Source organism: Schistocerca americana, chromosome 6, assembly GCF_021461395.2.
Source record: "Schistocerca americana isolate TAMUIC-IGC-003095 chromosome 6, iqSchAmer2.1, whole genome shotgun sequence".
NCBI lineage: Eukaryota > Metazoa > Arthropoda > Insecta > Orthoptera > Acrididae > Schistocerca > Schistocerca americana.
In genome coordinates this window covers 158,900,083-158,917,549 of record NC_060124.1, presented here as the reverse complement: position 1 = coordinate 158,917,549, position 17,467 = coordinate 158,900,083, and the positions used below count along the sequence as shown (strand labels likewise).

General features: G+C 42.2%; 1 protein-coding gene across 1 annotated transcript in view; it reads left to right on the top strand.

The window, feature by feature from the left end:
* LOC124620025 (translation initiation factor IF-2-like) overlaps positions 1-17,467 on the top strand; it is a 155,676-nt gene that overhangs the window by 28,474 nt on the left and 109,735 nt on the right. The window contains exon 3 of the mRNA XM_047146692.1: positions 6,884-7,225. Within this exon, the coding sequence (XP_047002648.1) occupies positions 6,884-7,225 (342 nt within the window). The remainder of the gene's footprint in view (positions 1-6,883; positions 7,226-17,467) is intronic.

The window sequence follows — 17,467 nt, the reverse complement described above, 5'->3', positions numbered from 1 at the left end:
TTCATTGCATGAGGAGTCATTTGATATGATTGCACGTCTCAGCTGTTAGTGATTGAGTGAGCTACGATGGCATCTACATCTACCTGACTACTCTGCAATCCACACTTCAGAGGGTTCTTCAAATCACCTCCAGGCTATTTCCCTACCGTTCCACTAGCGCACGGAAAAATGGACGTTTAAATCTGTGCGAACTCCATTTCCCTTATTTTATTATGATGATCACCTTTCCCTTTGTAGGCTGGCGACAATGAAATATTCTCACATTCAGAGGTGACAGAAATTTCTAAAATATCTCCTCGCAACGAAAAATGCCTTTGTTTTAATGATTGCCACCCCAACTCTTTCCCCTATTTCGCGATACTTCCAAACGAGCTGCCCTTCTTTGAACTTTTTCGATGTTCTCTGTCAGTTCTATCTGGTAAGGATCCCATACAATACAAAAATACTCTAGTACAGGACGAACGAGCGTACTGTACGTCCGACGCCCAGTGTCAACGAAAAGCGCCGCTTTGTTTCCCGTTACAAACAAAACGAGTTTTAGAAGGGGAATTCTACGTCCCCATTCAACAGAGGGGTCCAAAATTAATCTAGTGCGATATTCCTTTTATTGAAGTGTATTTAGAGGAACAGTAAAACACGAAAAATAACCAGCTCTCCAGCAACTATAGCACTGCCTTGACCCGCGATGACCGCTACTTCCACGTAGCAGTGCTGCTCATTTGCTGCTGGAGTACTGCTTGTACTTCGTGTTTCACTGGCCCTGTTAACACATATCGATAAAATGAATATCGCACTAGACTAATTTGCGCCCCTCCGTCAAATGGCGACGTAAAATTCTCATTTAAAAATCGTTTTGTTTGTAACTGGAAACAAACCGAAGCTTCCTGTCGACATCGATAAAGCGGTGGTTTGTTTCCCGTTACAAACAAAATTATTTTTAAAGTGGAATTTTACTTATCCGTTCGATAGAGCTAGCCTAGAGAGATATTCGTTTCAGCGATATGTATTAACATGGACAGTACATTACGAGGCATAACGTGATTTTTAAATTGTAAGACATTTCCAGGGGCAGATGTGCACTCTGACCGCAATTTACTGGTTATGTACTGTAGATTAAAACTAAAGAAATAGCAAAAAGGTTCGGAAATTAAGGATCTGAGACCTGGATAAGTTGAAAGAGTCAGAGATTTTTCAGAGATGAACCGTGAGCAATCTGCAACTGTCGGCTCGAACAGGAGAAGGAAATACAGTAGAAGACGAATGGGTAGTTTTGCGAAATGAAATAGTGAAGGCAGCAGAGGGCCAATAGGTAGAAAGGCAAGGTCTAGTAGAAATCCTTGGATAACGCAGGAGATATTGAATTTTATTGATGAAAGAAGGAAGTACAAAAACGTAGCAAATTAAGCCAGTGAAAGGGATACAAATGTATAAAAAATAAGATTGACAGTAAGTGTAAAATGGCTAATCAGGAATGGTTAGAAGACAAATGTAAGGATTTAGAAGCATATATCGCTAGGGGAAAGATAGGTACCGCCTACAGCAAAGTTACAGAGGCCTTTGGAGGAAAGAGAAGCAAATGCATGAACATCAAGAGCTCAGATGGAAAACCAGTATTAGGCAAAGAAGGTGAAGCTGATGTGTGAAACCAGTGTATATAAGGTCTATACGTGGGGGATGAACTTGAAGACAGTATTATAGAAATGAAGGACGACGTAGATGAAGGTGAGATAGGAGATACGATACTGCGAGAGACCTAAGTCAAAATAAGGCTCCGGGAGTAGACGACATTCCGTCAGAGTTACAGGTAGTCCTGGGGGAGATATCTATGACAAAACTCTGCCACTGGTATGAAAGATGTATGAGACAGACGGAACGTCATCGGACTTCAAGAACGCTCCTTGAACTTCAAGAACGTAATAATTCCAAATCCAAAGAAAGCAGGTGCTGACAGGTGTGACTATTACCGAACTATCAGTCTAATAAGTCATAGTTGCAAATTACTAACACGAATTCTTTACAGACGAATGGAAAAACTGATAGAAGCCAATTTCGGGGAAGCTCAGTTTGGATTCCGTAGAAATGTTGGAACAAGCGAGGCAATACTGACCCTACGACTTATCTTAGGAAATACGTTAAGGAAAGGCAAATCTACGTTTATAACATTTGCAAAATTATGGAAAGCTTTTGACAAAGTTAACTGAAATATTCTCTTTGAAATTCCAAAGGTAGCAGGCATAAAATGCTGGGAGAGAAAGGCAGTTTATAAGTTGTACAGTAACCAGACGGCGGTTATGAGAGTCGGAGTGTTTGAAAGGGAAACAATGGTGAAGAAGGGATTGAGACAGGATTGTAGCCTATTGCCAATGTTATTCAATCTGTACACTGAGCAAGCAGTAAGCAAACAAAAAAAATCTGGAGCAGGAATGAAAGTTCAGGGAGAAGAAATAAAAACGTAGGGGTTTATCAATGAGATTGTTAGTCTGTCAGAGACAACAAAGGACTTGCAACAACCGGACAGTGTCTTGAAAGGAGTATATAGATGAACATCAACAAATGTATGATAAAGATAGGGGGATGTAGTCGAATTAAATCAGGTGATGCTGAGGGACTTAGATTAGGAAATGAGAGAGTTTGAGATGTGTTTCGTTATTTGGAACAGCAAAATAACTGATGACGGCCGAAGTAGAGCGAATATAAATAGTAGATTGGCAATGACAAGAAAAAGAGTTTATGAAGAAAAGAAGTTCGTTAACATCGAATATAGACTTATGTCTTAGAAAGTATTTTCTGAAGATATTTTTCTGCATTGTAGCGTTGTATGGAAGTGAAACTTGGACAATAAGATTTGAGATGAAAAGAGAATAGATGCTTTTTAAATGCGGTGCTGCAAAAGAAAGCTGAAGGCTAAGTGGGTAGCTCACGTAACTAATGAGGAGGTGCGGAACAGAACTGGTGAGAAAAGAAATTTGGGGCACAGCCTGGTTAGAAGAAGGGATCGGTTGACAGTACCTCTTCTGTGACGTCAAGGGATCACCAATTTAGTATTGGAGAGGAGTGTACGGATTAAAAATTGTAAAGGACGACCAAGAGATGAATACCTAAGCAGTTTCAAAAGAATGTAGGTTGTAGTAATTATGAAGAGACGAACAAGTTTGCACAGAATAGAGTAGCGTGGTGAGATACATCAAACCAATCTTCGGACTGAAGACCACAAAAACACATCAGCCAGTGACAGCACTGCCCAGGAACCTGCTGACTGCTACCGTCACGCAGAGGCGCTACTCATTCGTTGCTGGAGTACTGGTTAGTCTTCTTGTTTTGCTGTTCCTATCGATAAAACGAATTACGCACTAGACTAATTTTGGACCACTCAATCGAAAAGGCACGTAAAATTCCATTTTAAAAAGCGTTTTGTGTATAACGAGAAACAAATCGACGCTTTCCGTAGACACAGAGCGTCACATGAAAGACGTATTGGATTGCATTTCTTTGGACTGACTTCAGCTGCACACTGGAGCAACGAAATTCCAGATTTCTGCGGAAAGTCGGAGAATGTATATACTGCCCGGCAAAAAAAGTGAAGCAGCTAGAAAATATGGTCAGGTATCAGTGTAATTTAGCACACGTACATATCGTTGGTGGGTATGTAAATGATTAGAGTCATAGTTCTCTGTGACAGAGTGCCCACCATAGTACCTTCGAATTATTCATGTTTACTGTAGGCGCCCCGGTGGTCCCAGTCGCCTATGGTGGACAGGATGGCCGAGCAGTGACCTCTCCAGTTGTCAGGATGCTAGGAAATAGCTGTAGAAGCGTCAGAAACGCCAAAGAAACATTATTAATTCACAACACCTTTATTCCTGCCGAGTATAATGTGGCTTGCTGATATCAACGACCTTCCCAGAGTCCTCGCTGACTCCTAGGGATGACACCAGATCCGGGGCGCACAGTCTTGCTAGCGCAGCGCCGCGTGCTGTGACGAATCGGAGGAATGTCCTTACTTCGTACTTCAGCTGCGTGTGGCTGGCGGCTCCCGGCTGGGCGGCCGGGTCGGCTGCGGACAGCAAGAGGCTCCGGGTTGGAGTCCCGCCGCTGTCGGCACGAGAGGCGTTCTCGTAGTGCGGAGTGTACTCTATCCCACCCCGTCTTCCTCCCTGCTCCTCCTGGTGGTTCGTCCGCGGTGGACGGGCGGAACGGGCTGCAATCCCCCAGCGTCGTCGGCTCACCCGGTTGTGACGGCGGATGCACAGGGCCTAGGCCCCACACAATCTCGACGACGGCTCACTGATGTGGTCACCATCCGCGGTGAGCGAGTCTGCCGCGATGTCTGCTAATCCTGGGTTGATGATTGACAGCGGCAGCAGAGAGGACCAGAGCTGGTACTGTCCCCTCACGTCTGTTGCTGGATGGGCTGCCCTTACTGCAACATCTCCTTAATAAAGATTAACATGTCGATCACCGAGCTGGGCGCTACGCAGCGACCCAGTACACATCCAACTGTAAGTCTAACTGTGGGTGCCTTGTTGCTATCAAAGCTGGCGTATTTAAAGGAAGCAAGAGCGACGTCCTGGCGTCACGCTCGTTTGTAATGAACGCATTCGTTCCACTTATACTGCTGATTCATCTGTCGTACTCGCCACTTAGGTGTTCTTGCGACAGAGTTACGTGTTGTTACGGCAGACTTACGCGAAGTTGTGAAATGCAGTAGAGCTGACGTTATACCTCTGTCTTGCACTGTATGAAAGTCTCCGTCTAATGCAAACCCGCGTGCTAAGCAGTTGTCTTTCGCCTGTTGTGTGTAACCAGGCCATTGCCCCTGTGTGAGGACACATTCCGACATATGTGCAATCCTGCTACCTCTTGGCTAACGCCGGCCGAAGTGGCCGTGCGGTTAAAGGCGCCGCAGTCTGGAACCGCAAGACCGCTACGGTCGCAGGTTCGAATCCTGCCTCGGGCATGGATGTTTGTGATGTCCTTCGGTTAGTTAGGTTTAACTAGTTCTAAGCTCTAGGGGAATAATGACTTCAGCAGTTGAGTCCCATAGTGCTCAGAGCCATTTTTTTCTTGGCTAACTTACTGCCTCTGGTTCTCGGCATAGGCAACGAAACTTTGACAATATTCCACGTTTCCAACTCTTTACTATTCCGCGACACTAGAGGACATATAAATGGCATGAAAACGTTAGATTTTCAGTAATAACTGTGAAGGACACTAAGATGCTGCATATTGCTGTGATACAGCGTTACCAGCATCTGAAAGAGTTTGGGCGGATCCCTCACCGTTAGTTTCCATTTAGCAGCTGGTCGAATCGTGGAATATCCAGATTTGTGGAACATCTGCTTGTGACAGTGGCTCGACATTGAGATGCGTGAGGGCGTGAGGGCTGTTATCGACAAGGTTCTGGGCAACAACTTCTGACCTCCTCAAGGGAGGATCGCAGCCCTGTGCACATTGTAACTCCTTCACCTCCGTGCTTGTCACTCGATAACAAGTAATGGAAGGCCTGAAAAAGCCTGTGTCTCCACGCATGCTGGTCAGAAACTAGCAATTGCCGGACACGGGAATTACCGTCCAGTGCGCAGGCTGTGTTAACACCACAGCGCAAACGGCTGCGTTTCCAGTGGTGCTGTGACAGGAAAGCACGATCTACTGACGAACTGTGTTGCTTTATGTTCAGCGATGATCTGTGCTACCGCGGATTTCCATCGTCAGCAGGTTGTTGGTTGGTTGATTCGGGGGAGGAAACCAAACAGAGAGGTCATCGGTCCCATCGGATTAGGGAAGGATTTGGAGGGAACCATCGCAGTGTTTGCCTGCCCCGATTTAGGGAAGTCACGGAAAATCTAAATCAGGATGGCCAGACAGGGGTTTGAACCGTCGTCGTCCCGAATGCGAGTCCAACGTGCTAACTTCTGCACCGTATCTGTCGGTCGTCAGCGGGTATGGTGGCGATTTGAGAGGAAGTCTCATTGTTCCAATGTTTTGGAGAGGTTTAGTGGTGTTACTCCTGGCCTCATGGTGTGGAGAGTCATTTGGTTTGACTTCAGGTCTCGACTGGTAGTGATTGAGGCAACTCTGGCGGCAAAAAAGTTTATCACAGACATCTTACATCTTCATGTGCTACCTCTCATGCAACAGTATTTCCATGCCATATTTCCACAGGACAATGCTCGTCTACGCGTGACACATATCTCTACGCAGTGTTTGCCTGCTAATAAGCTGCTCTCATGTTCAGCAAGGACTGGTAGAATTTCTAAGGCACCTTATCAGACGAATATCCCATCCCAGTACCAGCATCTAGAACACCAATTGGTCCTTTGGTGATGTCAGAATGTTATGAGTGGAACTTTGAATTCACAGTAGTTTCCCAATGGAATTGTTTAGCCATGTCGCCACAAAACTCGTCAGGTCCGTCGGTAGAAAGCCTGTACATGTCCTGATATTGCATCATGGATCCTATGTAGGAACGCCATGACAGAGCGGGGTCCGGGTGGTATAGGGCCTCGCTATCACTCATTTCAGCAATTAGGCAGACCTCGCTCACACCACACTGCAACACGATTTACAACTGTTGCGAGCCAGTTTGTCTCAAAAGAGCACAAAACGGCTTTGTGACACCCTTCCCAACCAAATCACTGCATTATCCAGGAGAGTGGCACTGAAATGTCATACTGATAAGTGGGCTTGTACCACCGTGTTCTTCGTCAGTTTGAGGCTATTTTGTAATAAAGTCACTTGTCCTCTCAACCAGTGAAGTTTCGTTTCCCCTTACCATTCCGCGTGCTTCACCTAGAGTTTTGTCAAGTGTTGTTAAGCTGTTGTGGATCGACGAGAGGAGTTAACAGGCTGCGTGGCTGTCGGAAGATGTAATTTGCGTCTGCAGGGCAGTGATAAACCAGAAATCGAGTCGGGCGGAGTGCGCTCCGGCGATCCGCAGCAAATTACGGCGAAAGCGAGGTCCGGCGAAGGGGCGCCGCCCCCGCCCCCGGCTGCACGCGCCGGCCGCCCACGGTCCGCCCTCGGTGGCGGCGGCGGCGGCGGCGGCGCGCACGTGCGGCCGTTGGCAGAGCCCCGGCGTCGCCCACGCGGCGCCACGTGTCCGCCCGGCGGCCGTGACCTTGCGCCGCCGCGCCGCGCCGCAGCATCCCCCGGCGTCCGGCGCACCCCCGGCGCCGCGCCTACCCCTCACCGCCACCGACTCCCCTGCAGCGCAGCCCGCGCGTGGGTACCCTTGACATTCGCACTTGCGCTTGCTGCGCATGAAAGCCCCCGGCAAAAGCGAGAACGCGAGCTCCGCTCACGTCGTAAAAACTTTACAGCTAAAAACAAAGTTTATGATGCTTCAAGTTAAGAACGTCACAAGAGACTTCATAACATCTACTGGAGAGACTGTTAGAGTACAATATTATTACATATCACTAGCTATTCCCCACGAGGTCTTACTGTGTCTCAGTCAGGTTAAAGGGAAAAGAAGGAAAAGAGAAAGTACAGACTTCTAATATTTATGGGAATTGGACATGTGTTCTAATCTTCTTCTCCCCTCCCCTGTCTCTCTCCATCTCCTCCTCCCCCATATTTTTCCATCTCCTCATCCTTCCCCTCCTCTGCCTGTCACCTTTCCCCCTTTCTCTATCCACCACCTTATCCCCCCACATCTCTCCATCTCCTCCTGCCCCCTCTCTCTTCCCCTCTTTCAGTCCATCACCTCCTCCCCTCATGTCAATCTTCTCCCCCCCCTCCCTCACCATCTCCTCGTGTTCCCTGTCTCTGTCCATCTCTTCCTTTCCACTTTCTATCCCCATTTCCTCCCACCCCTCTACCCATCTCTTCTTGTCCTCTCTATCTGATACTGAGCTTTGCTTATTGTTATTTACTTTTACATTACTTTACTTTAGATGTGGCAAGGGCCTTATCGACCATACGCCTGCTCTATGAGCCTCCTCCACTTCTGCCTGTCCAATGCGCTGTTTGTCCAGTTGCTGTTGCTGCTCATCCTAGTTGTGTCGTCCTGAATGTTATCCCCCCATCTGATTCTGGGTCTCCCTCTTCCTCTCGTTCCATCTATTGTTCTGCTGAATGCCATTCTAGGTAGCCTGTTCTCTGTCATCCTTGTTATATGTCCTGCCCAATTCAACCTTTTCCTCTTGAGTACTTCGACGATGTTAGGGTGTTTGTACAGCCCTCTTAATTCTTCATTTCTTCTTATTCTCCATACCATGTTACTTTCGTCGTATACAAATCCAAAAATTTTCCTTAGTACTTTTCCTTCGAATATTAACAGTTTTTCTTCATCTTTCTTTCTAAATATCAATGTTTCACATCCACATAATATCACAGGTGTATATATATATATATATATATATATATATATATATATATATATATATATATATATAGTTGTATGTACAGATTACATCTTATGATTTGAATGATACTCCAGAATATGAATTTGCAATAACAATAAGCAAGGCTCAGTATGAGAGAGTGACGGCAAGAAGAGATGGATAGAGGGGTGGGAGGAAATGGGCATTGAAAGTGGAAAGGAAGAGATGGACGAAGACAGGGAACATGAGGAGATGGAGGGGAGGAGAAGATAGAAGATTGATATATATATATATATATATATATATATATATATATATATATATATATATATATATATATATATATATATATATATATTGGCAAAACGCCAATTATATATGTTGTTGTTGTGGTCTTCAGTCCTGAGACTGGTCTGATGCAGCTCTCCATGCTACTCTATCCTGTGCAAGCTGCTTCATCTCCCAGTACCTACTGCAACCTACATCCCTCTGAATCTGCTTAGTGTATTCATCTCTTGGTCTCCCTCTACGATTTTTACCCTCCACGCTGCCCTCCAATGCTAAATTGGTGATCCCTTGATGCCTCAGAACATGTCCTACCAACCGATCCCTTCTTCTAGTCAAGTTGTGCCACAAACTTCTCTTCTCCCCAATCCTATTCAATACCTCCTCATTAGTTACGTGATCTACCCACCTTATCTTCAGCATTCTTCTGTAGCACCACATTTCGAAAGCTTCTATTCTCTTCTTGTCCAAACTATTTATCGTCCATGTTTCACTTCCATACATGGCTACACTACATACGAATACTTTCAGAAATGACTTCGTGACACTTAAATCAATACTCGATGTTAACAAATTTCTCTTCTTCAGAAACGCTTTCCTTGCCATTGCCAGTCTACATTTTATATCCTCTCTACTTCGACCATCATCAGTTATTTTTCTCCCCAAATAGCAAAACTCCTTTACTACTTTAAGTGTCTCATTTCCTAATCTAATTCCCTCAGCATCACCCGACTTAATTAGACTACATTCCATTATCCTTGTTTTGCTTTTGTTGATGTTCATCTTATATTCTCCTTTCAAGACACTGTCCATTCCATTCAACTGCTCTTCCAAGTCCATTGCTGTCTCTGACAGAATTACAATGTCATCGGCGAACCTCAAAGTTTTTATTTCTTCTCCATGGATTTTAATACCTACTCCGCATTTTTCTTTTGTTTCCTTTACTGCTTGCTCAATATACAGATTGAACAACATCGGGGAGAGGCTACAACCCTGCCTTACTCCCTTCCCAACCACTGCTTCCCTTTCATGTCCCTCGAGTCTTATAACTGCCATCTGGTTTCTATACAAATTGTAAATAGATTTTCGTTCCCTGTATTTTACCCCTGCCACCTTTAGAATTTGAAAGAGAGTATTCCAGTCAACATTTGCAAAAGCTTTCTCTAAGTCTACAAATGCTAGAAACGTAGGTTTGCCTTTCCTTAATCTTTCTTCTAAGATAAGTCGTAAGGTCAGTATTGCCTCACGTGTTCCAGTGTTTCTACGGAATCCAAACTGATCTTCCTCGAGGTTGGCTTCTACTAGTTTTTCCATTCGTCTGTAAAGAATTCGTGTTAGTATTTTGCAGCTGTGACTAATTAAACTGGTAGTTCGGTAATTTTCACATCTGTCAACACCTGCTTTCTATGGGATTGGAATTATTATATTCTTCTTGAAGTCTGAGGGTATTTCGCCTGTTTCATACATCTTGCTCACCAGATGGTAGAGTTTTGTCAGGACTGGCTCTCCCAAGGCCGTCAGTAGTTCCAATGGAATGTTGTCTATTCCGGGGTCCTTGTTTCGACTCAGGTCTTTTAGTGCTCTGTCAAACTCTTCACGCAGTATCATATCTCCCATTTCATCTTCATCTACATCCTCTTCCATTTCCATAATATTGTCCTCAAGAACATCGCCCTTGTATAGACCCTCTACATATTCCTTCCACCTTTCTACTTTCCCTTCTTTGCTTAGAACTGGGTTTCCATCTGAGCTCTTGATATTGATACAAGTCGTTCTCTTATCTCCAAAGGTCTCTTTAATTTTCCTGTAGGCAGTATCTATCTTCCTCCTAGTGAGATAGGCCTCTACATCCTTACATTTGTCCTCTAACCATCCCTGCTTAGCCATTTTGCACTTCCTGTCGATCTCATTTTTGAGACGTTTGTATTCCTTTTTGCCTGCTTCATTTACTGCATTTTTATATTTTCTCCTTTCATCAATTAAATTCAATATTTCTTTTGTTACCCAAGGATTTCTACTAGCCCTCGTCTTTTTACCTACTTGATCCTCTGCTGCCTTCGCTACTTCATCCCTCAAAGCTACCCATTCTTCTTTCCCCCATATATATATATATATATATATATATATATATATATATATATATATATATAATTGGCGTTTTGCCCTTAAAGAGTGCAGCTGGACTAAACTGCATGGCCAGTTCCTTTTGCTGCCTTCCTTGCTGCCCAAACTTCCCTCATTCGCTCGCTGTGTTTCTGTTTCCGGTCTTCTGTCTATGCTTCTTGTCGGCTTCGTGTCTTCAGCTTCATCTTGGTTGCCTTTATGGTTGCCCATATTTCTTTCATCTTCCGGCTGTGATCTTGTTTGCGTTCTTCGGTCCATTTCACGCCTGTTCGTTTGTCACAGTGTATCTTATGTAGTTTACTTTTCTTAATGGTGTTTCTGAATTTTATTAAAAAAAAAAAGGTTCAAATGGCTCTGAGAACTATGGGACGTAGCTGCTGAGGTCATCAGTCCGCTAGAACTTAGAACTACTTAAACGCCGGCCACGGTGGCCGTGCGGTTCTAGGCGCTGCAGTCCGGAACTGCGTGACCGCTGCGGTCGCAGGTTCGAATCCTGCCTCGGGCATGGATGTGTGTGATGTCCTTAGGTTGGTTAGGTTTAAGAAGTTCTAAGTTCTAGGGGACTGATGACCTAAGATGTTAAGTCCCATAGTGCTCAGAGCCATTTGAACCTTTTTTCTTAACTACTTAAACCTAACTAACCTAAGGACATCACACACATCCATTCCCGAGGCAGGATTCGAACTTGCGACTGTAGCGTGAATTTTATTCTTTCGTTTATTGTGTCTGGTGTGATAATGAATTGGTTCAGGTCGTTATTTACCTCTGCCACCCATTTGTTGTTTGTAGTGGTTACCCAGCCAAAGAACTGTTTGGTCAGTCTGTGTGATGGCATTCCATATAGGTGTCCATAGACTTCTAGTCTGCGTTTTCTTATCTTTTCTGTGATTGCCTCCGTATGTTTGTATAGTTAATCTGTAGGTTTCTTGATCCATATTCCAGTGCTGTTAGTTGCGCCAAATATTTTCCTAAGTATTTTCCATTCTACTTTTTCTAGTTGTCTGATACGTGTATGCCCTAGGATTAGTGTGGTCTCTACTGCATAGTGTGCTTCGGGGAGTACCACCATGTCGCAGTGGCGTAATTTGGCTTTTTGTGAGATAGACTTCTTGTTGTAATGATTCCACACTACTTTTTATGCCTTTTCCAGCTTAGTTTTTCTTTCTTCGTTTGAGCCTCTGTTATGTTCGATCGTTTGCAGTGTTTTGCCTAGGTATCTGAAGTTTGCCGCTTTGTAAATTGTGCCACAATTTGTGTTCAGGGATGAAAGTTTCTTTATGCTTATAAACTGTGTCTGTAGTCCAGTTTAGGAAGCCGTTTCGTGTAGTTTTTCAATAGCTTCTTTCGTTTCGTTTATACCTTTCGTGACAATCGCCAAACTGTTTGCAAAAGCCAAGTATTTAATCTGCAGATTTCCTAAGGTTATCCTCTGTTGTAATATTTCCCATCCTTTTATTACCTTATCTAACACTAGATTGAAAACGAGAGGTGAGAGGCCATCGCCTTGTCGGACACCTGTGCGAATTTCAAAGGGCTCTGATAGTTCCCCACAGAACTTTAATTTGGAGGTCGTGCTGATCAAGGTGTTCTCTATGATAGTCCGTGTTTTGTTGTCTACTTTGTATTCAGCTAGAATTTTGAAGAGAGTTTTCCGGTCGACAGAGTCGTACGCCCTTTTGAAGTCGACAAGGGTAACGATCAGGTTCTGTTTATGTTGTAAAATCATACTCAGCTTCCAAATTTGTTCCGCACAAGATAACCTTTTACGGTAGTCTACTTGGTATTCCCCAATCAAGTGGCCGGTCTGGCATTCTAGTCTGTTTAGGAAAGCTTTAGACAGGATCTTGTGTGTGAGCGGTGGTAGGGATGTTCGTCTGCAGTTGTTCGGGTCAGTCTTGTCACCTTTTTTTTGTAGTGGGTGTACCACGGCAGTTTTTCAGTCGTCAGGAATTTTCATGGTCTCCCAGATATCTTCCAAGATCCTGTGGATGTCTTTGGTGAGTTCTGTGTCTTGTAACTTCCAGATTTCCTCGATGATACCGGCTTCTCCTGGTGCTCTGTGATTCTTGAGTGACTGGATTATTTCTTTAACTTCTTCTAGAGTTGGAGGTTCACTATCTGGATTGTACGTACTCGTTTCTGTCATCAGTTCTTCCGTAGGGGGGTCCGTATTGACGAGTTTTTCAAACTACTTTGCCAGAATGTCACAATTGTTTTTCGTATTGGTTTCTATGGCTCCATCCGGTCTTCTGAAGTAAAAGTTGGGTGGTTGATATCCAGTTATATTTTCTCTGAACGTTCTGTAGAAGTTTCTCGTATTGTTCTTCGTGAAGGCCGATTCGATCTCCGTCAGTACTGTTGTTTTTCACTGCGAATGATTTTGCTTGATTGCTTCTGTGTTTTTAGGAATTTCATCCAATTCTCTGGGGATTTACTGCTACTAATTTTTTTTCATGCACTGATTCGTTGGTCAATAACTTGGTCACATGTGTGGTTCCACCAACGGTGTTTCCTTAAGCTTGGTGCTTGTGCTAGTTTTGCGGCCTCTCGGATTCTTCCTGAATGTTGTGTCTGGTTTAAAGTAAGGTATTCTGTATCTGGTCTAACAATTTTGTTCTTCTGGAGCTTTTTTTGGGGGGGGGGGGGCAAAAGACGAATCCTGATTTGTAGTAGGTGGTGGTCTGAGTCGAAGTAGCCCTTAAGTGTGTCTGTGTTCAAAATTTCTTTTGTATGTCTTCCTGGACTAATGCGTGGTTGATTTGCAGTTCTTGCTCTCCGCGGGGGATTTCCAGGTGGTAAGTTTCCGTGTTGGTTTCTTGAATTTTCTTGACATAATGGCGAGGTCGTGGCTTTTGCAAAGGTCTATCAGGTGTTTTCAATTTTTGTTTGTGTCCTGTGTGGAGTATGTTTTCCTGTGGTATGTCTGTATTGCTTTTCTTTTCCGAGCTTAGCGTTGAAGTCTCCCAGTATTATTCTGACTCTATGTGCAGGAATTTTCCTGATAGTTTCTTCCATTGTCTTCCAGAAGTCACCAATTTCGTCCAGGTTTTTCCTGTTGTAGTCATTAGTCGGTGCATGTTCGTTGATTATTGTGTAGGATTTGTTGACTGATTTCGCTGTGACGGTGCGATTCTTTCGTTTGGTGACGAAAAGTCGATTATGCTGTCCGTGATTGACCTGTGTACTGCAAATCCAGTGCCAAAAAGCCACAGGTTTTTCAGTTGGCTCGATGGTTTTCCTTTGTATATTCTAAAGTTCTCCATGTTGAAATGGTCTTCGTCTGTGATTCATGTTTCTTGTAGTGCACATATTTTGATTTTAAATTTTTCGAGTGTGTCTGTGACTTCATCTTTCCTGTCTTCACCAGTGTTCTCTCCCTGAGTGTGCCGATGTAGTGTTTTCGTTTGATCTTGAGGGAGTTTGAGAAGCTCCGATTCTTCTCATGATGTCCGTGAGCCCCCGGAATCCGATGCTCACGGCGATCCTAATCTATTGACTGGGGTGGGGCCCGGGGTAATAAGATTTTTCTCGTTGTAGCATCATGATGTTTAGTAGTGGGTATATGGAATGCTACCGAGTACAACCTGACTTTCCACATCAGGAGGCTGGTGAGGCCGCCACTGACATGTGGAACAGACGCCGTTTGTAGCCGCCCACTATGGGAACAGACGCTACTGGTAGTTTTGGTCCACCCCGAGTATTTCATTTCCTCAGTACCACCTATATCTAGGAGGCATTACCCTATCCGCCACCTGGGGAAGCACTCGGTTGCTGGTCTACTAACCTCCCCAATAAATAAATAAATAAATAAATAAATAAATAAATAAATAAATAAATAAATATATATATATATATAGCATAAGCCCATTCTCATTATTGGGTAAAAAACTGAAGCAAATCGATAAAGAACTTTCCAGCTTTTTTGATAATAGTCTTTCTCCTATATGTATTAAAAATATATTTATGTATTACATATATTTAAAACATTGATATCTAAGAACACATGCATATTTGAATGCAACATTTCGAAGCAATCGATGAACAACTTTCACAGATCCAACAAACCATTACATATTGTCTCTAGTAATATATAAATATTTATATATTTTGTGGAGTTCCAGTAGGTATATAAAAACACATGCAGATTCGTGTACAATGCTGTGTCAAAATTTCAAAGCAATCAGTGAAGAACTTTCAGAGATTTACGATGTTATACAAACATTATTATTTACGTAAATGAAAATGTTCATTTGTACAGAATGACAAATCTTCGAAAGTTTTTCACCAGTTTCTTTGAAATTTAGATACAATGTTGCATTAGAATACACACATGTATTTACATACGTATTGTAGCACCATATGGTAATAAAAATTATATATATATATATATATATATATATATATATATATATATATATATATATATTGAGGCATTTAGAATTTTTTTGTCGTAATACTTTGCAAAATACACATTGGGTTCAAAAAATGTAATAAACAACATTTCCACCTCAAAGAGAGACATCCATTAACACAAAGCTCGACCCCCCCCTGTACCACCCCTGGGGGTGGGAGGGGAGGTAACATGGATTTGTTAAATAGGAACCCCAATATTTTATTGCAAATTTGGATTTATATATATATATATATATATATATATATATATATATATATATATATATATATATATATATATAAACAGTGTCAAAATTTCAAATGAATTCGTCAATAAATTGCAGAGATTTAAGACTTTGAACAAACTAACATCAGATTTTTGCTAACAATGTATCCCATAAATATATTACATACATATTTATACACCACATAGCTCTCCATCAGGTATATAAAAATGCACTCTTATTCACATGCAATGTTATGGCAAAATTTGAATGTATTCGGTGAAGAAATAGGTAACGGATTACTAAAAATTTGAGTAAGGTAATGTGATACACGTGTTTTTGAGACAATCATTTTGACACCCTCATGTGTCCAGCCAGGTGTACCGTGAAATGGATGTCGTTTGTATTGCCGTCTTTTGCGCTCCTGTTACCTACTATCACTACTTTCCCATTTTAGCGAAATAGAAGGCAAAAATACAGACATGTGTTTATATGTACAAATTGTTCTCTATAAGATGATTCTGCTGGTTTTTTAGTAATAATATACTTTTTTAAAACATATTATGAAAATTGTATGTCTATTGATTACCCTTCTGTAAAGAAGTCAATAGTTTGGCTTCTCTGTGTCTGAACATAGTGTCTAGGGGATGATGACCTACGATACAAGGCATTCGTTAAGCCTGGCACCCCAGTAATTAATGGATTGTTCATCTTTCAATATTTTGTGAAATTTGTATTTATTTTAAATGTTATTTTAATGTATTATTTAAAACATTTTATTATGTTTGTTTCTATGCACTTCAATAGTCTTTGTTCACCTAGTATCTGATATACAACTGATCAACTAGCTCTGGCACGCCACTAGAGTATGTAATGTTCCTCTGACTTTTGCTACCCATAGTTCTTCAGTGTTTGTATGTATGTGTATCTTTGATAACATTATATCAAATGCTGTTAGTTGTCAAGCTGTAATACCTGCAGCAAAGTTTCCAAAACGACGTTTAAAGCAGTCTCATTGATGCGGATCTATTCCAGATATAGAGGTAGATTATAACGTCTACTTTTTATGTGTAGTGAAAAATAATTTGACAATTACATGTTATATGTACTGTCATACATGAAGTAGGAATTTTGCACAGTATGCTAATGTGAGTTGCGTATTCTGCTTCTTATAAGTGGCGATGTCTGAGGATGTATGCAGACAATATGTTTACAGGTGCCTGAAAATGACAAGTCGTCGAAATTACCGGATCGCACGGTTTAAATGAAGATCTTTTGCATTACAGTCTGCTATGGACCAAGTGTTCTTTTAACGGAATTGAGATGTCATGTCTGATGCTGGAGTTTCATTACATTAACTGCGAAAATGAGAGTAGCCGCTGATCTTTTTTCCTTTCGTCAGTTTATGGGGAGTCTCAGTGAGAATAAAGTTTTGAAAACTTTGAAATTATTTGTCATATTTGTTGGTAGCTATTTAGTGCTCCCATTCTCAAACACTGGATGAATATAGGCGGGGCAGTTTGTCAGCATGGGCTATGCTACCTCAATACAGTTTTTTACAGTAACACTCGTTTCACTGTGAAAAACCTTTACTATTATACCTCTTAAGACTGTGGCAGCCTTTTGAAATTTTTAAATTTGGTCAATAATTGTATGAAATATTGAAAATCTAGCTTTTTTTGCCCCTGGAAGCCGTTACATTCGTAGTCAATGTGGGACAGGGTTGGCTGTAACAGATTCCATTTTCATTTTCTTGGTTGGCACTACCTTTCCATTAGTTGCCTTTACGTAAGATATATATGGGGTGGAAAGCGAAAAGGACATCTCCTAGAAAAATTTGGGTTTTGACCTGCTCTAGCTCTAACTTTCAGTATTAAATACAAAATAATTTGTAAAACTAATGTATCTGTCTCTAAATATGAGTGAGTTATGATAGGATGATGGAAAATAGTTGTTTGAGATAATGGGTTTTAAAGTTTCACTTTATTACCATTGTTTATTTTGACACATTTAAAAAAACAAATTCTGCATGTATGTTACCCTCAAAATGTCCTTTGTGAAGTGTTACAGACGTCTTTATATTAACGTTGTACATTAAGTGCTTAACCTTTTCAGACC